Raw genomic sequence first — 23,475 nt, 5'->3', positions numbered from 1 at the left:
AATTTAGAGATAAACTTGTTGTGAATTCTAGACATTTGATAAAGCAATATCTAGGCTTTTCTAGGGAATTTCAAATAATTTTCTGTGATCATATTCAATTAAATAGAGACAAAAGAGGTAGAGGCAGGCTTAATATGACTACTGACGAAGTGGTACGAAAAGATATGCATATGATAGGCTCGATTCTAGTATGACTACAAATAGAGTTTTGTGGAGGACTAGGACCCATATTGTCGACCCCATATAGGGGATGTTCTCATGATGCGCCTTTGACTACTGATTTATGTCCTCTTATCTCCATTTAACTCATTTTAACCTCTCCTTTGTGCTTCTTCCCTTTTGTTTTTTTACCCCTCCTTATACACATGCAATCAACGCTTTCGATTCAAGTTCAATCCACAAGTGATGAACCAACAAAACACATGGCTTAGAAATTCACCTAAAAGTCTCTTGTCTCCCAAGTAACGAACAAAAAAAAAAAAAAAAAATCCCTCTAGAGCACCATCTGAATTACTAAAAATAATCTCGCAGCACTCGCATGACCCGACTGCGAAGAGAGAATCCATCGATATTTAATTTAATCCAACCACCATCTGGCTTGGACCACTTCACTCCTAAAATTCTCAAGGGAGATGGATTTGGAAAACTTGTGCCCATCTGCCTTGAAAGAATTAAATCAGCCACCAACCTGATTGTACATGGCATGAAAGAACTTGCTTCCCTAATATCTCTCTTGAGTCTTAATAGTGTCAAAGACAAACTTCGAGTGCTTGCATTTGCCTTCAAATCTTCTCAAATTCTTAGTCTGAACTCTAATTACAAAATTACAACAGTTGTTAATCATACTATTAATATCAAGGAGAATGTGAAAAACATTTGTAAGGCCACACCCTAACATCCTTTCTAGGAGCCAGTTTTGCCAACAAAATAAAATTCATCCAGGCTTCTAGTTATCTACTAGTCAAATGGCAGTGATCCTTTGACCCCTTGAGAAGTCCCCTTGCCAATCATATTTCCTTCTGCACCATAATTCATAGCAACAAATTCAAGTTTGATTATAATGTAAAATGATTGAGGCCCAAGCAGCTCCCTTAGATCACTTGGTGATAAAAGCATTATAAATGTTAACCAAATGATCTATGGTAGGTAGAGTGGTGTAATCTATGAGTGAAAATCCTGACAGGAGCAACTTCATGAGAACTTGGAAAGATATTTAAGTCAAAGATCCATTTCATAATATTAAGGATCATACAAGTGGGTTGGGATCAGTACATTGTGATACTATCTTTGAATTTTTGAGGCTTAGTTTTACCTATTTTATTAAGTTGAAGAGTAGTTTTGAATTTTGATTGACTCATCCAAAAGTTTTTTTTTTTTTTTTTTTAATGAATGAAATATTATTAAAAAAATAGAAGGAAACACACAGACGAAAACCGCAAAGGAATGGATGACTGAAATATATATTAAAAGAATAACAGAAAAACCAAACAAAGATGCAAAAGGCTAGACAAGGAAGAAGACTCCAACAAAAGAAAATAAAACTACCATCAAAGGGATATATAAAACCCGGGGATACATCCAACCAAATACGAATATCAATTACAAGAAGGGGGAGAAAACAAAGATCAAAGATAATATACCAACTAAATAAGAGAAACAAGAGGAAGATCCCAAGCAAAGACAAGATGTCTATTTCTTACAGTTCCAAGGCACATAGCACATTTGTGAAGGATTTTATTTCTAACCTAAAAAAAGGGTGTCCTCGATAGTGTCATAGGAAGTTTTGTCATTAAAATTTTTCAAGAGTCACCTCAATTCTTTGTCAAGAGGAAGGTCGACTTTAGGAACTGATCTACATTTGTCTGAGAATACTACCATAGACCAACTTAGATAATGGACTAGAGAATAAAATATGGTCCACACTTTCAAGGGTGTTCCAACAAAGACAATTCTTAAGAATTGATAGATTTCTTCGATGAAGAAACTCCTGAATGGAGAGGGAGTTGGTCATGCTCTCTAAATGGAAAAACAATGTCTTGGAATGGAAGAGCTGAACCAAACCAGCATAAAGCAATAAACAATAGGAGCTTTAGATCTCATCAGTTTCCAATGAGAAGGAAGTTTATTTTATTTATTATTTTTAAATGAAGCAACAATCCATTTAACCAAATCTCCACTTCCTCTAGGCCTAAAACGGATACTAGGTAGCTTACTCCAAACTTACATGAGAGAAAGGAAACTTATAAGGCCACAAATCCATGTATCATCCCTTAAAATGGAAGATACATTCGTAAGCCAATCTAAACCAATATCATACCTAATTCTCTCACTATATTTTGAAATCAACATACCATCATGATAACAATTATCAAACTAAAGAATGGTGCATGACCACCTTTACCAGAAGACTAAATATACTCAGACATATGATAATTAAATATTTTTTTAACAAAGTTGATAAGAGGGCAAGATCTATCCCTAACAGAAGAATCATTCTAAGCTTGAGAAACAAGAGGGAAAAGTCATTATGAATAAGTAGCTCACAAAAAGAAAAAAAATTGAATGGCCTTGGGTGAAAGGAAATACAAAGATCAATAGTGATTATGGCTAGACTATGGTCAAAAATACCCAGAGGTTCAAAATTATTATGAAAAGCAGGGAATAAAGAAAGGCATCTATTATTGACAAGAACACGATGAAGTTTGTAAGAGATTCAAGAGCATTCTTGATTTATCCAAGTAAATTTAAACAAGGCCAGACACATTTGGAGAAATTAGACAATAAATAAAATCATTTAGAGAATATCATCTACATGAAGCCCATTGGAATTTTTCATGAGCAGAGAGAGAACCACATTAAAATCCCAGCAGTACAAGATTCATCACCCCCAACCTTGATGATCCCAGACTAACACTGAGAAGGGGTGAATAAGGGTGTTCAAATTTTCTCAACATGCTATCCAACACTCCCCTTGGCTAACCTAATAGTGACAACACTCACACCTGGCACAAACTCACTCCCCAATACGTTGATACTCACATGAACCTACTACACTAGCACTATTGATCATAATTGGCACACCCAAGAACTCCTTTGCAATCTCGATGCTAACAACCACAACTATTGGCAATGTCTTGGCACTGATGGTATTGTTGACTGGCACGTAGACAAACACCGCTAGCTAAGGCAATCCCAATTTTACCAATTGCAGCTCATATACACTCCCACCTAAGGATGTGAATTTATAACCGAAACCATTACCGAAACTGAACCGACCCGTTTACACTGAAACCGTTTAGTAAATGGTGCGTTTATGGTTTCAAGTTTCAGGCAAATTAGCTAAACGAGTCGGGTCAGTTTTAACCGCGGAACTCGTTGGTTTCAAACCGAATTGAAACCGTTTAAACCAAACCATTTAAAACCGTTTAAACCGATCCGATTAATCCGTATAACAATTAAATAAAGAAGCGGCAGTAATCCATACAACAATTAACAATTAAATTAAGTGTCCATCCTACTTTGGTATGATTTATTGCAATTCAATTCAAGTTTAGGCTTTAGATCATGAACTTGTAATCCATATATCTTACTATGTTATTATGTTATCATAGATGGGGTATTTTGACTGAATCACCTGTTATTTTAATATTTTATGCTGTAGAAGACTGGATTTGGATGTTGTATGATATTAGTTCTAAATGTTTGAGAATGACCATGCAAAGAAATAGCACTAGATTATCAAATTAAGACATACCATCGCTAATATAGAATCTCTTATTTGTGGTTGCCAATTATTTTTTGATAAGCTTATGATCTTCAGCTTAGAGATGGTTGCAAGTTATATCAAACCGATTGTGAACCGTTTTACAAACCGTATGGAATAAACCAAAATCGAAACCGTTTAAAACTGTGAAACCGACACCGTTTAGAAACCGTAGAAACCGAAATCGTTTACTAAACGGTCACGGTTTTAGAAAGTGGAACCGTTTAGTAAATGGTGCGGTTATGGTTTTAGTCAAATAAATGTGAACCGAATCGATCCACACCGTTTAAACCTAAACCGAAACCGAACCGATTAACACCCTTACTCCCACCTTCAATTAAAATTGGCCAGGCCTACCAAGATTGCACACCCACTCTGAAAAATACAAGCATATCACTTCTATCCAAAGTAAAATGCAACCAATCAAACACAAAAAGATTTTATGTGGGTCGACAACGTGCTTACTCTATGGAGCAATACCCTCACGGGGTTTTGTATAATGTTCGATACACTACTCTTAGTTTGGTTTTTGATAATGCGAAATTGGGGTTATAACCCACCACACACAGCTGCAACTGTGGATCACTAGACAGTACTAGGCATTTCAACAAATTACCTTATGAGCACTCACTCATTAGTCTCATATAGGAAATTTCAAATGATAATTCAAAACCCAAACACAATTATAATCTATGGCTATGCATACGACTCTATTCAACTTGCAATAGCCTAAAACAAATGGTGACTGAGAAACTTTACTTAAGTGAGCAAGTCACTTGGGCAAACCTACTATCAATACCAATTCTCAACCAAGAAATGAGTTGCTTCAATATTGGGATACCGCACACAACTTCTTTACACAAGTACCAACTGTTTCACTTTCAACTTTCTTCCCTTCCTTGGCAAGAACCTCTTCTAATATTCATTAGACTTCACAATCCCTCTTTGGAATTCAATATAGCTTCAATACACCCAAAGAAACAAGTTGAAATGATTCATTGCTATCTCCAATAGCCCTAATGCATAGACTTAGCTTCACTTTAAAAATTCGGGTTGAGGAGGTGGACTCATCTCTCATTTTCACTCCCAATGTGTTCTTCACGTTGTTGTGAGAAATAGCCATCTTGAATCATCTATTTGGCCCTAAAATAGCCAAGTTATGTTCAATCCCATATATAGGGGTATTCCTATAAATATGATGCACTTGTGATACACATGACACTTCATTAGTTGTCCGAGAAGCATATTGAGTTGGCATATCTCATGTTAGTTGTTGGATGACCTTTAAAAAAGGTGGGATTCACAAGATCATAACAAACAAAATCTTCATCTTTTTATATTTTATATCAAATAAGATCATTTTAAATGAAATCTTTAAAACTTGAATTCAGCACATGATAAAATAGATTCACTTAAGTGATTCAGTGTAGCACCGCACACCAAATCTCCATACACTGACCCAATGACAAGCTGAGTGCAAGGGGTGTACTCGGTGCATGAGGCTTCCACATTTGCGAGGTCCAAGGGGCAGTGGTTTCCAGCCTTACTCCAAGAATGTCGAGAGATGTTTCGACAAAAATATGATGTCCGCCTTGTTGTGAACCTTGAATTCCGAATCTCACACACTTAATGCCGATCCAGCCGATAAATACATTCTGGAATCGATATTTTTCATATGAAAAACATGTTGCAGGAACCCTCTTTGAGGCCATAGGTCCCACTCCAACACTTGATCATATTTTGAAATCAAAACCAATTCTTGACCCTTAGTCGAGACCTCATGGCATCTCTCCATACACAAGGCTCTCAAGCCTTGGCCTCTCCCGATGCGTCCAAACATGATAATAGATCCCATGGCCATTGGCCTTCGCCACGCCCAGTTGGTGCCTTGCATGGCCCATGGCCGTGTGCCATTTGCATCAATAGTGCCTAGATGAGTCATTGGCATTGCCGCATGGCCCTTGTGCCGTGCCCTAAGTGTCACAAATATAAACTTGACTTAGCCACATTAATCAATACACTTGCATTGGAGATGCCATCTAAGCAACTATGCCACCTCATCATTTTGCCAACTCTCACCATTACATTGAAGCTATGCTTGCACCTGAGACAAACAATGTCATAGCCTAAGGGCCGTGAATAATTTGAACCTCATGCTGCCACCAATTTCATCATTAATTTCTTGCGACATCACATTACATCATGTTTACCCATGCTCATGCATATAAGATACAACTATGTGGTCCTTGATGCTGCCAATACGTGTATGTTGCCATTCATGCCTGCAAGGCCTGTGGAACTTGTGCCATGTGACGTAAACAATATAATTACCAAAATTGTTTAGATTAGCTCCATTTTTGTGCAATCATACGAAAATCATCATATCTTTTTCATCTAACATCTAAATGATGTGATTCTGGTCGCATTGGAAAGACGACTTGATAACCTATGTTTCTTATGTAATTATCTTTGCCCAGCTCTTCCATTAAGCCTTCTGAAAATAGCTCTAAAGTTATTGCCTCTGTGTGAATCTGAAAAGTCAATTTTCAAATTCCACACACACTACACCTAAAGCTTTCACATGCTTCCAAGCATTGAATATCGTCATGATACATTGTTAATACTTCCACATGTGCCTGAATACATCTATATCACTTCCAAAGTAAGGTGTGTCTAGTTTCTCATTGCCACCACACACTACAAAAAAAGTGGTCAAATACCGCACTTGGGCGGGGGTCTATGGCCGCGGTTGCCGTAGACCGTGGCTAAATCCGCTCTATTGCCGCAGTTTTTACAAAGCATGACAATTTGTACACCATTAACCACGGTTTAAACAAACCGTGGCTATAGAACCATCAATAGTCACGTTTGTTGTAAACCGCGGCTATATGTATAACACTAATCACGGTTCTACAGAACCGTGGCTATTGATATTGTCTATAGCCGCCGTTATAAAAAGACATGTTTATTATTTTATAGTTATCCAACATGCTATATTATATCTCTTAGTGTAATAATAATAATTCATTATTGGATTTTTCAAGGTTTTACTCACAATTTCGTGATCGACCAATGATAACCCTTGAAATATAATCTTTTCACCGGAAACTCCAATTGACATGATATCAGTGCTATTTGATCCCCCCTTTATATTAAGTGGTTTTAACCTAATGTTTTTAATTGTTCGTAGTCCCACTACAATTATATGGTCCTATCATTGTCGGCCAATGAGGACCCTCGTATAATTGTAAGGTATAAGTTTAAAATGGTCCAAAAAATTGTTTTCTTAAAAAATAAAAGGTAAATCGGTCCTATCTAGATTGAGACCGACGAGTATGTCTTAATATTGGTTGAGACCAATCCCCAATTTTTAAAACATTGTATTAACACTGACCAATTAAGAACTAAAGTTCCTTAACTGTTAAATTCATTCATTCCATACTAAAATTGATTCAACCCGACATAAATCAAACTGAACTGACTTTTTGACACTGGAGTTTCTAAAATTGGGTAAGCTGATTGATGAATCAGTCGATTCAGATCGGAATCGATAGACAACGATCCCAATTTCCACCATATCTAACCATACTACTGGAATTGGAATCAGTTCTGAATCAATTCCTTGAATTGTACAGTTTCATGAGCTGATCCCCAATTCCTGAACCAATAATTTAGTTGTCACCACAAAATACCCAAGTTCCAATTAGATCAGACTGATTCAAGTTGAAGTCTGAATCAGCTCTAAATGATTCAATCCAAGATAACACAGGTAAAAATTATCATAGTATATATATGGTAACCAAAATAAGAGAGGTAAAAATTATCGAAGTATCAGGTTAACCAATTATATCTGCTAAAATATTTATGTAATATTTGGTTACCAATTACAACGGCTAAAAATTTTCCATAATATATGGCTTTTTTTTTTTTGTTAACCAAGGGCTAGCTTAATTACTTGCACTTCGTCTAATCATCGGGGAGACTAGCACAGCAACCATCCGCCATAGTATCCACTTAAAAAATGTTTTCAATTTTTCACAATAAGATAGAAGGATGCATTAGACAAATCTCGTACGAGAACCTAATCACTCTCGATATCGTAACAATTGCCATCAATAGAAGGATGCATTAGACAAATCCATATCAATATCGGTAGCGGTGTCAACGGTCGGGCCGGTCCTGTCTTGATCAGGCTTAATCGGGCTTGAAGCCTTTCAAAGGCTGCACCCTGTCTGCCCATTTAACTAATCGGGCTTAGTGGCAGTTAATAGGGGATTGGAATGGGGATGTTTTGTACTTTTATAATCACTTAATGTTTTACTTTTCTTTGATTAGTAATGGTTTTATTTAAAATAAAACTAATAATAATAATGCTTTTAAAAGTTTATGGTTAAATTAAAGGAGGGATTAGGTCCCTGCAGTATGTGTATTGTGTACATTCCTTCATCTACTTTTCATTTTCCCTCTACCAAAAAAAAAAAAAAACTTTTCATTTTCCCTCCCAATTGTTCCCGCTAATACTCTACCCAGAACAAAAAACGAAAAACAGAGAAAGAGAAGAAGAGGGCGGGTTCCCACAAAAAAACACTAGAGTTGTGATCGTGAGTTTCTCTCACTTATACCCTAATCGATCGCTCTCAATCTATTCTGTGAATACACCTAATTGCTAGCATCGCTCTTGATCTTGCGAATACACCCTCTGAGAACCCTTTTCAAGGACTGTGTTAGAGATGGAGGGAAGGTCACACACCTGCTCTTCAGTAGAGGAGTATAGGTATAATGATTCTTCTCTTTTCTTCTCTTTCTACTTCTTCATCTTCATCTTCAGTTTCTGCAATTTAGTTTTTTATTTTTTAGCAGGAAACCCTGCTCTTGCTCAGAGGGAAAAGAGGACTCCTCCACACTCCGCCCTGGTACTGAAGACAGGTATGATTTCTCCTCCCTTTTTTCCTGATATTTTCTTGTATATCAATTTCTCTTGGCTGACCCGACTTTGAAATTGGATGACTTCTGAATAAGATGATAATCTTATTCCCTGATAACTTTACCCATCATCTACCACATTCAAAAACGCCATCGTCTCCCCAGATTTCTAGTTCAGTCCCCTTCCTTGGTTATTCAACAGATCTTCCCCTCTCGAAATCAAAACGAAACTGAGAAATCTCCCTCACCCTTCGGACGCCGTGAGAACTTCAGATCTGCTCGGATCTGCTCGGATCTACTCAGATCTGCACTTCTTCTTCTTCTTCTTCTTCTTCTTCTTCTTCTTCTTCTTTTTCTCTTCTTCTCTTCTTCTTCCTTGCTGCTGGAACAACCGAACCTGCAACTTACCTTTCTCTCCTTTCCTTGGCGCCGACAAATCCGCAGTGAAGATCGAATGTTGGATCTAGATGTTCATTATCAGTAGATCGGAAGCTCAGAAGAAGCTCCAAAGCAAAGCGAGATCTCAGTCAGTTGTAGATCACACCCGGAAAGAACTACTCGATCTCTTCTTCTCATATATTTTCGATCATGGCTGCTCCAAAACAGTGGATAATTCAGATCCCCTCACTTTACGCTTTTGCCAATCCCTAAGTATTAAGAAGTGATTGGCTAGACAAACAGAATATGGGGATGGGATGCAATGTCTGGGGGGGTCCACCTTATTTTTGGATTTCTCCCCTTCCTCTTCTGGGTCTTGTTCTGTCAGCTTGAAGCCCCATAGGATCTTACAAACTAAAGCTCATATTCATCCTAAGAACACAGAGATCAATTGAGGTTTTTCAGGTTTCAAAGTTTAGGTGAGCTACCTTACATCAGCGTTATTAGAAAAAAATGATTATGTATTTGTTGATTGCCTTAATACTTATTTTGATTGATAAGTAGTTTGTTATGCAAATATTGCACTTATTTTTTTTTTTAAAGTTCACATTTTGCAAATAGATTTACTTACTTTCATTTTATTTTATTGTTTGTATACAGGTTTTAGATAATGGAGGATATAACCCCACCTACAGAGGGTACTAGTGTCACTGAATCATCTTCTTCAAGAAGTATAACTCTTTACTTTTTAACTTATAGTTAGTAAATTCACAATACTACATTAATAAATAATATTATCTAATCGTTGCATGTAGATACCAAGAAGAAAAGAGGGCCAAGTAAAAGTGTCAAAACAATGGCAATTCCTCATGGCCAACCAGTGAAGTTAAGAGCAAATCACCTAAATCAGTTAATTGGTGATGAAGCTGCCCAATTTAGTACATATTTGGGCACTTTGATTAGGAGCCAAAAAATGATGCCACTTAACTATGAAGATTGGAGATATGTTCCAGAACACTATAAGGAACAACTTTGGAACCATATCCAGGTATAGTTTTATCGCATTAATTAATTTATAATCCAACATTTAATGTGATAGTGTATTGTGGTTTTTTTTTTTTGTTGGTCTTTAATGTCTAATATTTTGCTATATTGTAGTATAAATATGAAATACCAATTCAATGTCAGAAACATGTACGCCAACAAATTAGTGGCATATGGCGGGCGTTCAAAAAAGAATTGAAGAAAGAAACAATTAAGAAATATGGGTGTCTTGAAAATTCTCAACCAGATGATAGGGTCCCAGCAGATCAGTGGCGTGATCTTGTAGCAATATGGACATCTGCGAAAAAGAAGGTAATATTTTATTCTTCTTCAATCAAAGTTGATATTCTAATGTGATTGTGGGTTGACCAATTTTAATGATGTTTCCTAATATGGTAGGCAATTAGTGAAAAAAACAAAGATAACAGAAAACTCCAAGTTATGAATCATAGTTCTGGGAGGATGAGTTATGCAAGAGTGGGAGAGAAGCTGGTATGTTTTTATGCACATGTATGAACATTAGAAATTTTAAAATGTTCTTTTGAATTTGGCTTTGTTCTAATAATCATGTATGTTTGTTTAGAGTAAGGAGCATCCCACTGGGAAATGGCCAGGCAGGGTAAAAGTATTTTTAACCACGCATAAAAAAAAGGGAACTAACCAACCTACAGATGAGAGATCTGGAATTGTTATGGTTAGTATATATATATATATATGCTAAATCTTGATTATTGTTGTGTTAACACTTGGCCTTTTGAATAACTTGGTTTTTAAATTGATTTGTAGGCCAAAATAAAGCAAAAGCAGAGTGAGTTGCCTCCAGAGTTGAGAGATAATAGTGATGAAGAGGACAATATCTATAGAGAAGCTTGTGGCGAGGAAGGCCATGGACGTGTGCGTGGTATTGGGCTTGGTGTAAGCCCAAAAGACATGGAGCTTACAAAAACCGATCTTGCGGTCAAACGCAAACTTAAAGATGCCAAAGACATGTTAACCCTTGAGTTCGAAAAAAAGATGGAAGCACAATTGGCTGAAAGGGAAAGGAAGTGGCAAGAAGAGATGAAAGCTCAACAGGAAAACACACAAGCAAAGATGAAAGCTCAACAAGAAAGCACACAAGCAATGATGGCTATGCTTAACACTATGAAATCCGAAATGGACCGATTAACACAAGCCTCAATTAAAGGAAACTCACAGAGTTCTGCGCAATTGGGTAAGTTACAAATTTATTAAATGACTTTGATATGTTTATTTTAAAATTTTATTAAATGACTTTTGTAGGTTTATTTTATTACAAATATATACGACTAATTGGGATCATTCGACCAGGTGAAGATTAAGGCCATTGCATAAGCTTCCCTCATTTTTTGGTATATGGTAAATTAATTTGTACTCTTTACCAATTCAATTTGATTTTTTTTATCTTCTTCTATTATCCCTTACTGTGGGTTTGTAACATAGATGTATGTTCCAATTCACAGGTTGTGATGCAAGCCCTACGTATGTGAGGAGAATTGCAATAGTTGATAAAATGGGACTAGTTTAAGACAACTCCGATTCTCCAATTCCTTTGCTTGTTAATTGATAAACACTTAAGTTTCCTAATTTTCTCTTAATCTTGTAATTGGCAGAGTATGTCCTGGAATATGATGAGATTTGAGTTGATATGGGAGGTGGAAAGACTAAGTTATGTTCTTGAATCAAGTCCTAATTATTGTATATCCTTTTTTGGCTCAAAAACAATTATAGCTAAAGCTACCATTCATATCTATTGTATCCACTAAGAACATTGATCATGTCTTTTTTGGGTACAAGTTTCTTATACATGTTCATGTTGAATACAGTTTCAGACTTTGTTTTTGTGTGAAGAAAATCTGGAGTGAAAAGTGCTCATTTTTTGTCTCTCAAGTCTCAAGAATGATGATCATTTATAGCTTTAATCTCTATTTCTTTAATTTGGGTTTAGCCAACCCTGGATTGGGTTTGGGCAAAATGTTTCTGGTTTACAGGGTTAGCTAGCAAGTATAGGTATATATATATATATATAAAAAAATTCGGTCGCGGTTATTATAAACTGCGGCTAATAATTTGAGCACAATAAAGCAAACCGCGAGTATTGATAAACAATTGCTGCGTTTTTAATCCGCGGTTAAATAATAATTTAGTTGCCTCATTTTTATAAACTGGGGCTAAAGTAAAATTATCAAGAGCCACGGTTTTTCAAAACCGCAGTTAAAGCGCAAATTACTGACCGCAGTTTTCTTAAACCGCGACAACAGAATGCATAGCAACAATCGCGGTTTATATAAACCGTGGTAAAAAATAATTTACTAACTACAGTTTCAAAAACCGTGGTCAAAACAAAGTATCTAACCACAGTTTAAATAAACAGCGGCAAAAGAAGCCTTTTCATTTGCCACGGTGGTATTGGCCGCGGATTAGCCGCGGTTTGAAAACCGCGGGTATTGACCTTTTGCCACGGTTATACTAGCAACCGCCGCGGTTAAAACCGCAGCTAAAGACCAATTTTCTTGTAGTGACACTGTCTGCACTACCAAATCATTGTCTGGCCCTTCCAGCATTACTAAGACACTTGTGTATCATCTTCATCTTTTCTCATTTCCACTACACTGTATGCACTATCAAATCACTGTCTAACCCTTTCGGTATTGCTAAGACACTTGAGTATCATCTTCATCTCTCTTCACATCACTATGTGAGCTGACTATGTTGACAACAATGACAACCACAATCCAACAAACCTAACTAGAAATATTAATAAGAGGGACCCGAGATTTCCTTTCTTCGATAAAGAATTAGAGGCGTACATGGAAAGAAGAAGAAATCTTGATTACTCTACAAAGTCATTATGACGTATTAGACAAGGCCACAAAGGTGTCCTTTTGAGTCATTATATATTTTTATAACTGTGATGGAAGCTTTTTGTTGTCCCTTCCAAGTTTATAAAGACGTTAATACTTTTGAGAGAGTGAAGGTGGGAAGAGCAGCTCTTGAAATTACTCATTTTTTTTCTCTTTGTTGATGATACATTCATTTTTTATAGAGCTCTTCTCAACAATATTTTGACAATAAAGGCTATTCATGAACTCTCTCTCTCAAAAAAAAAAAAAAACCCATTTATCTGATTGATACATCAATGTTTACAAGAGTATCCCACAAAAAAAATGACATGAGTAGTATTTTTTTTTTAGTGAAAATGTGTCTAGTAATGATAAAAGACATTTTTTTGTAGGTTGTTAGGTTTGAAGGAAATGCCTATGAAGGTTGTATATTTGGATACCAAATAGCCTGGTACGCAATAGAGTGTTGGATCTCGTTCTCCTTTTGCATGCAAATATATACTATACAAAAATTAATGGGGAGGAAACAGGGTACCTTTGAACTACAAGTGTACCATCTCTATGCGATCTTATCCAAGGAAGTCATTGAAACTTAAATGTCTCCTCCCTCCTCTTTTATAATTTAGAGTTTCCCACATTGAGTGGGCTTTCCTATTGTGGTCTGTTTGGGATCCTTAATTGGGCCTATATTTGGTAAATCTTTTATATAATAGGAGTCCTTATCTATAATGAGTATCCTTATTTGCAAAAAAATAGAAACTATGTAGAATCTTATTGGGTAGGGGGCCTACCTAATTCACATATCTTATAATATTCCACTATTAGAGAAGTTAATCTGTTAGCCAAATAAATCTTGATAGAGATTGAACACAACATAAAATAATCAAGGCATCTTTCTCAACATTACAAAAAAAAAAAAAAAAAATGAGAGAATCATCTGCAAATAATAAATGAGAAATTTCTGAGCATCCAATACTTTTAATACCCTTATACATATTTTAAGTAACAATGGACCTAGAGAAGATATGAAGTCCTTCTAATGCAATAAAAAATAAGTAGAGACTAAGAAGACAACCGTCAAGAACAAGAGTGCAACAAAATAAATACAAATGAACATAAATTAACATATCAAATCACAGTAATGATTACTAAACTCTTAAAACTAAAAACCAACTAGAATATAACCTTATTCAAAACCCATCATAAATTTTTGACAATAACAGAAAACAATAATCAAAGCCTTATTCTAACTTAATTGGATGCAGTGCATGAAGATTCTAAAGAAAGACGAACGCAAGGACATTTGTAAGGGCTGATTGACTGACTTTCTCTCTTGGTAGGGCTACAACCATAATCAATTGTAGAAGAGACTACAAATAATATCGAGGGGTGTTTTTGTCATTAAACAGCGGAAGCGGTTGACACTATGGGCACGCGAAGTCCTGACTCCTGAGACGTGTCTCGCAAAGTGCTGACAAAATATTTGATACACCGGTACACCACCCTGAAGTCATGAGCTTCCCGATATTACACGTAGACAAACTATATGTACACGTCATCATATTCAATTATTATTTTTTTCTTGAAGTAGACGAGACTAAGTCCTTCTCGTAATTAAATCAAATTCGGAGACCCTCTTTCGTAATTTCATCATCTCTGATTCTTGCCGGGCCGTCCACTCTTACCATTTCGTACTGTTCTCTCTGTACTGCGTCTCTTATGGCCATACCTCATCAGCTTCTACTATCTCTTTTATTTAAAGTTTCTGTCATCGAAGCTAGAGCTGAAACCAGAAAGAAAACAAAAAAATCAGACACGGAGTGAGAGAAGAAAGGGAAAAAATCTAGAGAAGACTGAATTCCTGTTTCTTAGGGACAATTCTGATCTTGTTTCTGTTACAGTTGGCAAATCTTCTCGATCTCCTATCATTTCTAAAATCTCTCGTGTGCTTAAAGGAATTCTTCATTTCTAGATGGTTGCTGCTTCGATTCTGGAGAAACAGATTATCTGCAAATGCTAATGGTTTGTTACTCTAGTCCAAGAATCGGTAGAATGAATTTGGTTCGTTCTCGAGCTCAGTATTTGGTTTTATGTGTTTGATTTTGCGTTTAAATAGTTTGAACATATGTTTTGTTCTTTTGGGAGGGAAATTGAGACTCTGTGTTTGTTGTGGTTTTTGGTGATTTGCAGGGTCTTTTGAGGCTATAATGTAGTGGTTTTGAACTAAAGGGAGTGAAAGACGGGATTTTTTCTGGTGGATTTTGTTGTGTTTTGAGAGCTAGGGTTTATAGATGTTGAATGATTCGGTTTTGAGTTTGTTCAATTTTTTTTGGGTGAATAAATAATTCATTACAAGGACAAAGATTACAGCCCCTAGAGAGGGGAGGAGGAAGAAAACAGAACTATCTCAGAGGGAATTACTATTCCTGATGGTTGAGCTGGGGAGCTCCCAGTAGTTTACAATTTTGAGAGCTAGAGTTTGTTCAATTGAGATTGCTTGTTAGTGAAAGTATTTGTTTCGAAATGAAGAGGATTTGAAATTGAGTGGAATGTATGAGTATATTTTTGGAATGGAGTTCGGAGTTGTTGGTGCGATTGTTGTTAATGCGATTTTGTAGTCTTAAGGAATAAGAGTGAAAAGAGGAGTTTCCTGTAATTCTTTTTCAATGGGGAATAAGTTGGGTAGGAGGCGGCAGGTGGTTGACGAGAAGTATACGAAGCCGCAGGGGCTGTATCAGCACAGAGATGTTGATCATAAGAAGCTGAGGAAGCTCATTCTTGACTCCAAGCTGGCTCCCTGTTACCCTGGGGATGAAGAGTGCACATCCGATCTTGAAGAATGCCCAATCTGCTTTTTGGTTAGTATAAGTTCTATTGTTGTCTGTTTCCAATTCTTTCTGCCATTTATTTTAGTTTTTCAGGATTTTATACAAGAATTTTTGCAGGCCTTATATTGGATGGTGTTTTGCAATTGGGAAATCTTATGGTTTTTGACTGTAGTGAAACCACTCTAATGAAACCATTTTGAACGTATTTGTCTTCTTTTAGTATTACCCGAGTCTCAATCGATCGAGGTGCTGCATGAAAGGCATTTGTACAGGTATCCTCATCATATCCTATTTATAGCTTTCCAAGTGACTTTTAAATATTCATTAATATGTGAATAAGTCTTGACCGTGTGTCCTTTGCCAGAATGTTTTCTGCAGATGAAGCCTCCTCATTCTACTCGTCCAACACAGTATCCTTCTGCTTGTTGAATTTAGATCATTTATTGAGTATTAACAATTGATATTTTTTCTGTTCATGACCCAACATCTTCTATGTAATTATCTATGATTTTTTTTTACTCTTACTGATACTGATAATTTTCTTGTAATACTTAACCTTAAAAAGATGTCCCTTTTGCAAGACCTCTAGTTATGCTGTGGAGTATCGTGGCATGAGGTCAAAAGAAGAAAAGGGCATGGAGCAAGTTGTAAGGAATTTTTAATGGATTCTTGTATTCTTGTGGAGGTTTTTAAGTTCTCCATTACTAGCCTGGATTTTTTATCTTTACACTGCTTTTATCACAGGAAGAGCAGCGGGTTATTGAAGCAAAAATAAGGAAGCGGCGACAGGAGCTTCAGGAGGAAGAAGAGAGAATGCAGAGAAGACAAGAGATGGGTTCTTCTAGCAGGGTTATGGCACAAGCAGACGTTGAATGTCAGGGTGTATCGGGTAAGCTCACGAGCAGGTTTTCCCAGCATTCCTTTGGTTTTATCTAATTGAAGCTCGAGCTCTGGTGGTATAACTTGATTTCTGGTCCCACAGTGCAACCATTTCTTTTTCCTGTGGAAGGTGATGGGATCATGTCTCCTCAGGATTCGTGCACTGTGCCTACAATCATGCAATCTTCACGTCCCAGACACAATGGGTATATGACTCACACTCTGTGGATGACTGTTTTCTGTCAATTTCTTATTCGGTAACTTCATTGATTGGATTTCTTATGCTTAGAAATGATCGAGATTCTAATTAGATCACTAGAAGTTTCAGAACTGCTGTAGGGTACAAAAAATCTGTGGCCTGGTAGCTTTAATTAAAAAAAAAAAAAAAAAAAAAATTCAAAAACAAGAAACAAGAAAGCAAGTTAGTAGCAGCAAGAATAACTAATTGCCATATTTAATAATGAAGGCATGGCTACAGCTGACAGCATGTTTGCGTAAACCTCTCAATAATCCAACTCAAACCAATACCTTAGTCAAATATATCCTAAGTTGGAAGAACTGACATTAAAATTTTAATGGTTAAGAACTCTTTGAGTTTAACCTTCCTCCAGTCCCCATACCCCCACCAAAAAAAAAAAAAAAAAGATAAACCAATTACAAATGAGTTTTCTGATTCAACTGGATAAGGTTGTTAAGATATCTAGATTTACTAAAATAAGTAGTGAGTTTTCTTCTTGTTCTTTGTAAAATACTATGAGTTGTAACTTGAGGGACAATATTAATGGTGAAACTGGGGTTACTATAAACAGTAAACCAGACATTATAGTTGTCAAGACGTCTAGGCGATCTAAGGTGTTGGAGGGGGCTTAGACCTAAGGTGAAACCAACAAGGAGTCCAAGGCTCCTGCTTTGGCGATGCCTTGACAACTATGCTAGACACCCCAATCACTTGGTCTGGTTTCTATAAAAGATTGGTTCGATGATGAACCAAACCCTGTCCTCTTCTATCTACGATCTGCACCAACTCTCCCAAGTTTAAAAACCACCCAACTTTGAGTTTTGCAAAGTCAAGGAATGAGCTTCATATGATGTACATCTTGTTTTTACCCATAATAAAACTATGGCAACTTTTGAACGTTAGGAATGTAGTCTCCAAGTCATGGAGCTTTCTTTTCGAAGAACTGTGGTAGAATTACGAACTCGATGTGCTCAACCTCATGAACTATATCAGATGTAAATGGTATGTCTGTGGAATCTTCCGTAATTGTATCTAAGCCCTCTTCATCGGTTTACATACATAGGATATTAAAGCCTTGAGTTCCCTCGCCATCCTCATAATTATCATCAGTGGAAGAGGCTTACAAAACTCCATATTGGGATCTACCTTAACTGCTACAACTATAGAGTTAAAACTCTGCTTCAATAACAACAAATCTCAGCTTTATATGAACTAAATGGGGCTGGCTACATGGATCCATAAGAGCGTAATATAGTAATATAAGAAAAAGAAAGAGATATAGCAAAACCTCTGAAACATTCCACATAATGGGGGTATGCTACACAAATCTTTGCCCTCCAAACAGCTCTATTTGAGGTCATACTAGAGTAAAGACCTAAACTATGCATGTTTTTCCTTATTACTTCTATAGTCTTAGGCCTGCCTCTAGTTCTTTTAGTTCCTTCCATCTGAATCTGATTACTCTTTCTTACTGGTGCATTCACGAGTCTCCATTGAACATGGCATACCTCCTCAGACGGCTTTCGTAGAGCTTGTCCTGGATCGGGGAAATTCCCAAATCAGCTTTAATACAATCATTCCTTACTCTCTCTCCTAGTTTTGCCGCACATCCATCTCAACATCCTCATCTTTGTTACACCCAGTTTATCCAACATTTTGGTCCATATATCAGAGCTGGTCGTACGATTGTCTTGTAGAATTTTCCTTTAAGCCTTTTAGGAATGCATTAGTCAGAACACTCTACATGCACCTCTCCACTTGATCCACCCTATTAAGTTCGTCTTTTATTCTTGACCCGTTTTGAAGATTGACTAACTTTGACATATTTTGGTGGCGACCCAAATGGAAAGCTTCCCGTTATGGTTCGATCGGATTGACCGTGACCCGATGGGTCGACCCACGACTTGGTGTATATAATTTACTGTTGTCTTGTTGAGAAAGTCATTGTTATTTTGGAGTCTTTTGGAGCTAGGGTTTCAGAGCGAGTTTTCTGGCCGCTGCTTGGGTGTAATCTCTCTTTTGCATAGTGAAACATCTTCTTCTTCGCCTAAGGACATATCACACTACACCGGTGTGTAAACCTCGTTAAATCTCTGTGTTGTGCGAATCTGTTGGCTGTTTATTTTCGTATTTCTTGGTGTTTGCTCTAACACACCCTACTTTAATTCTCTGGGAAACATCATTCTCTTTATCATCCTTCTGTTAAAATTCTGCTTCATGGGGAAAAATTTAGCAACTTGCTCATACTCATTGCAATAGAAGCATTTTGTGTTGCTGCTACTAGCCATTGATGCCTTACCCATGGTACATGTAACTATAGAGGTATTTGAAGGTTGACCTGTGAGTTTAGTTTATGGCTTCTCCGGGCAAGAAGGATGTTGACTCGAGTTATCACCCTTACAAATTGTGTTTGAGAAGCTTCTCTGATAAGACTTATTTAGATTTTCTATTTGATACCTAACCTGTTTGGCGTCATCCATCCTAGGCAGTCTAACATGCCAATCCAGTATTGATTTGAGGGTGTAAACCGTTTTGAAATTGTGCCAATAATACCTCTTCGTTCCAGTCAAAGTCAGACCTAGTGGTTAAGTAGTAGAACTTCACCACCTTGTTGCTGGTTTGAGAACTGAAGGTGCATACACTGCTTGTAGTTGCCAGGCAAAAATCTTTGGTTCATGGTCTCCTTTAGTTTCAGCCCAAGTGTTGGCCAACCTAATACCTTGAGCTTGATTCTGGTCATCATATTTAATCCACCAGACTTGAGTTGTACACTTCAGCTTGGCTTCAACAAATAAAAGCTTCCTGGCCTCAGTCAGACTATACCATCGGAAGAATATGCGTCAAGATATTGTCTGGATTGTATCCCCATAGAAATAAAAAAATCCAACTAGGCCCTTTTTGGCTCCATAGGGATGATCGTCAAGAGTTTGATCAGCTTCATATGGTGGTGTGTGGGGCCCTATGGAATAGAATTGGAAGAATCCCTGGATTAAATTGGGCTCTTTCCTTAATTGAAAGGTGTTGGCCTATCAATGGAGGTATGACTTGATAAATAACCTCACTATGACCACTATGGATAAGGTATAGACAATGATTTTCAGCTCAGATACCAATTAATGCAACCGAGGGTTACAAAACCTTTCTTTTTGGTCTCTATGGGCCCACAACGAATGATAGAAACTCAAATTATATGGCTAGTGGCAGTTTCATATTTTATGGTAAGAATAAGATCAGGATCCATTTGGGTAAAGCACAGGACTGAATCGTATTTAAAATTGAAGGAAAAAGTGTGATCTGATAATTAGAATAAGCTAGGATTAAAACAGAAATAACTTTAACAAATAAGGGCTATTTGGTAAATCAGGAAGAAGAAGCCCTTAACCATAAATGACAACCTAAGGTTGTCTTCAGCCTCCGCATCAAACACAACCAACGGTAATAATGCAATCCTGGGTTCAAAAAGCGGTTTGGGATCACTATGGGCCCACCCAAGTGCCTAAGCAGGTCAATGTGTAATGGTAGTTGGAATCTGGTAATTAACCAGATTTCTCAAGTTGTTACTTGGTAGGTGAAAGAGGAAAGGACATAAAGGAGTTTAGGAATTATTGAACATGGGTAAAATTGGAACAAAATAAAATAAATGGACAAGAATTGATTAAGAAAGTAGGGGAAGGTAATATTGGAAATCAACTTCAAAACATATTATAGTGGAAGGGGGGGTTGTCTCCTACCTCCAGACGCAAACAGAGAGGCGAAACAGCAGCTACCTTTGAAAGGGAGAACTCCTTCATGTGTTCTCTGCTGGTTCCAAGATTTTGAAGGCAGATCGATGTGAGGAAGACCTCTTGATTGCACTCCAACAAAAATCCAAACGAACTGAAACTAGGCTGGCGGTAGTGGCGGAAACAAGCCTATAATCAATTCGAGATTTGAAATTCCAGCAAGATATGTAGCTGGGGTTTTGCAGGGATGGTCGCCCAAAGGTAAGAAAACTCATGCCAAAAGTATGAGGGGAGAAGAAGATCAAATCAGTTATGCGGTTATTGGTGCTATTGCTGGAACAGGAACAGAAAAGAAGGAAGAAGAAGAAGAAATGGGAAGAAGAAAGAGGATCAGGAAAACAAAACATGGGCGGATATGGGAAGGAGGAGAATACCTGAGAGGAGGTTCCGAGTAATCAAGGAGGAGTAAAAGAGAGGGGAGCTGTAGCTCACACAACCACAACTCAACACCGTGAGTAATTCCCAATTTCATTCTGTTCTTCACACTAACTTCCTTCAATGGACTTACATGGTATAAATAAAAAGAAATCCAACTCAACAAAGAGATCTACTCAACTAAGAAGTAGAAACAAAATAGGATAAAAAAAAAAAAAAAAAAAAAAACATAAAAAAGGGAAACTTGATACAACTTCTACGTATAGCTAACTCCTACCAAAAAGAATGCAATTATAAAGATATCCCTAAGTAGATAATAAACCCCTACTAATCCTTGTTGGTCCAAAAACTCGGGTTGGGCTGATTCCGTATGGACTTGGGTTTTCAAACTTGGCCTTGTTGGTCTAAACACGCTAACGCTACTGTATCAAAATCTACTCCACTGATGGAGCTGTAACTGCTCAAGGAAAAGTTGGATGGTGGTAAAACTTTACAAGTGGAATCATTCAGCCCTGTTAATTAATCCGAAGCCAAGAGATATTAAAATAATTGGATTTAAGATGTTGCGATGGAAAAATATTGTGAAACCAGAAAAACAGGGAAGGGAACCTAGATCTTAAAGTATGAATGAAGCAGCAGACACGTATCAACTGATTTCCAATGAGAAGTTTGATGGAAAGCTAGTTGTAAAACTTGAAATCAAACCAGCAAGTGTGGGTGAGCTATGGAAGAAATAAGATGAACAAACTTGACCAGAAATAAAGGTTCAGCCCAAGTCTGAACAGGAAGGAAAGAATAAGAAGAAAGAACAATCATAAACTGGAATAGAAAAAAGGTGCACAGGGTCTACTTACTTGATTGCTAATTGAAAGAATTATTAAGAGAAGGTAAGGAGAAGAAAGGAGGATATATGGCCTCGGAATCACTACCAATGGTCTCGATTGGAATCGCCATCAATCAACCTACTGAAATACCACATCAGGTTTGGCTCTGAATCACCACTGCAGGTTAGGTCTGAATCACCACAGAACCAGATTCTGAATCGCCAAGGCATAAAACCAGACATAGCCTGGTTTGGGTAAAAAATTGGTTTGATGATGGACCAGTCCCTTTTCTCTTCTTCTTTCTCTATACAATCTGCATCAATCAGAATGTCTCTGGATGTAGTTGTATGGTGATTAGAATGTCTTTGTTGATTTATTTGAATAATTTTTTAACCTGAGAAAGTCTGAGGGTCTGTTTGATAATTTTTCTTCTGTTTTTGTGCCGAGAAACAGTAGAAATAGAATTTTCCGTTTCTGTGCTGAGAAACAGTTTTTTGAGTTGAAAAAAGCGTTTGGTAAACCTGTTTCCAGCAGACATCGGTTTGGGTGCCCCTTCCACTTACGAGAAGGGAAGACAAGTTGCAGCGATGGAGCTTTTCGCACTTGGAGCAGGGGAAATGGAAGGCGAGTAGCAGTGACCTTCAATGGACCTTGCGCTTCTCAAGAAGTTGCAGCGACCTTGGGTGGAAAGTTTCACTAGAAGATGGGAGGAGCTTGTGATATGGAGAGCTGCCCCTTTGAACTGTGTATTGCGAGTTGAGTTATCAAAAAGAGGGTTTTGGTCAACTATTTTCATCGGGCCTCTCTCCTCTTTTTTGCCTTCCACTTGGTTCAATAAGCAGAAAAAAAAGTAGGACTTGTTTCTCCAATATTGTTTTTTTTACAAAAAATTGACATAAATTTCAATTTATGTTTCAAGAAACGGGTGAAACAAAACAGATTTTTCAAACGGTTTTAAAGTGTTCCGTTTCTTGTCATAGAAAAATGGAAAAACATGTTTCCAGAAATGTTATCAAATGGACCCTGAATCCTTGGTTGCGTTTTAGGTTTGTATGACAATGATACGTCTCTGTGAAGTGGCTGTGTATGCATCTCTGTGAAGTGGCTGTGGAGCTATGTGGATGATTATAATAGTAAGAAGGCTGTGTCAATAAAATTTGTAGTAGGATTTTTTTTTATGTTGGAACAGTTATCAGGGTAGGTATCTTGGGGTGTTCTCTAAATCCCCAGTAGCATTTTTTTGAAAGACATTCAATTTTTGGTAAGGTTTGTAATACTAATTGTTTTGGGAAGATCATTTTTGTGGGATGAACATTTTGTGGTGATTATCGTCTTATAGCATAATCTTTGACAGAATGGGTTTAGGGGAGATTGTTATGATGGAAAAGGGGTAGTGTTGTTTCAATAGTGTAGTTGTGCTTCTTCTTGGTGAGGTGTTCCTGTAGTTATGTTTAAGTGGTTTCTCTACAAATAACAATCAAAATTATTTTTTTCAGTCCATTAAAAGTTCTAGGTTCTCAAAGGTATGCTGCTTCCAATGGAATGCATCCTTGGTAAACAGTTGATCATCTTATCGAAAG

At 37.1% G+C, this 23,475-nt stretch overlaps 2 protein-coding genes and 1 long non-coding RNA gene across 4 annotated transcripts; all 3 read left to right on the top strand.

Moving 5' to 3' along the window:
* The first annotated feature begins 8,587 nt into the window (after window positions 1–8,587).
* Window positions 8,588–11,171, top strand: LOC122092892. The gene is made up of 8 exons (XM_042663198.1): window positions 8,588–8,689; window positions 9,725–9,795; window positions 9,880–10,112; window positions 10,223–10,420; window positions 10,508–10,600; window positions 10,692–10,802; window positions 10,895–11,023; window positions 11,130–11,171. Exons 2-8 carry the CDS (start codon window positions 9,735–9,737, stop codon window positions 11,169–11,171), a joined length of 867 nt encoding a protein of 288 aa, XP_042519132.1. The 5' UTR covers window positions 8,588–8,689; window positions 9,725–9,734.
* A 13-nt stretch (window positions 11,172–11,184) lies between these two features.
* Window positions 11,185–11,753, top strand: LOC122093471. The gene is made up of 3 exons (XR_006144471.1): window positions 11,185–11,321; window positions 11,438–11,485; window positions 11,740–11,753. It is a non-coding gene; the product is annotated as an uncharacterized LOC122093471 (long non-coding RNA).
* Window positions 11,754–14,695: 2,942 nt separating this feature from the next.
* LOC122093408 (E3 ubiquitin-protein ligase DA2-like) lies at window positions 14,696–20,988 on the top strand. 2 transcript variants are annotated; one of them, XM_042663746.1, is made up of 7 exons: window positions 14,696–14,991; window positions 15,160–15,827; window positions 16,018–16,069; window positions 16,162–16,207; window positions 16,363–16,444; window positions 16,542–16,686; window positions 16,780–20,988. In XM_042663746.1, exons 2-7 carry the CDS (start codon window positions 15,636–15,638, stop codon window positions 16,935–16,937), a joined length of 675 nt encoding a protein of 224 aa, XP_042519680.1. In that variant the 5' UTR covers window positions 14,696–14,991; window positions 15,160–15,635; the 3' UTR covers window positions 16,938–20,988. The 2 variants fall into 2 exon arrangements, with proteins under 2 accessions (XP_042519680.1, XP_042519679.1); XM_042663745.1 differs by having other exon boundaries at window positions 14,696–15,030.
* Window positions 20,989–23,475: the final 2,487 nt, after the last annotated feature.

This window comes from Macadamia integrifolia, chromosome 11, assembly GCF_013358625.1.
Source record: "Macadamia integrifolia cultivar HAES 741 chromosome 11, SCU_Mint_v3, whole genome shotgun sequence".
NCBI lineage: Eukaryota > Viridiplantae > Streptophyta > Magnoliopsida > Proteales > Proteaceae > Macadamia > Macadamia integrifolia.
This window is presented reverse-complemented; position numbering and strand designations above follow the sequence as displayed.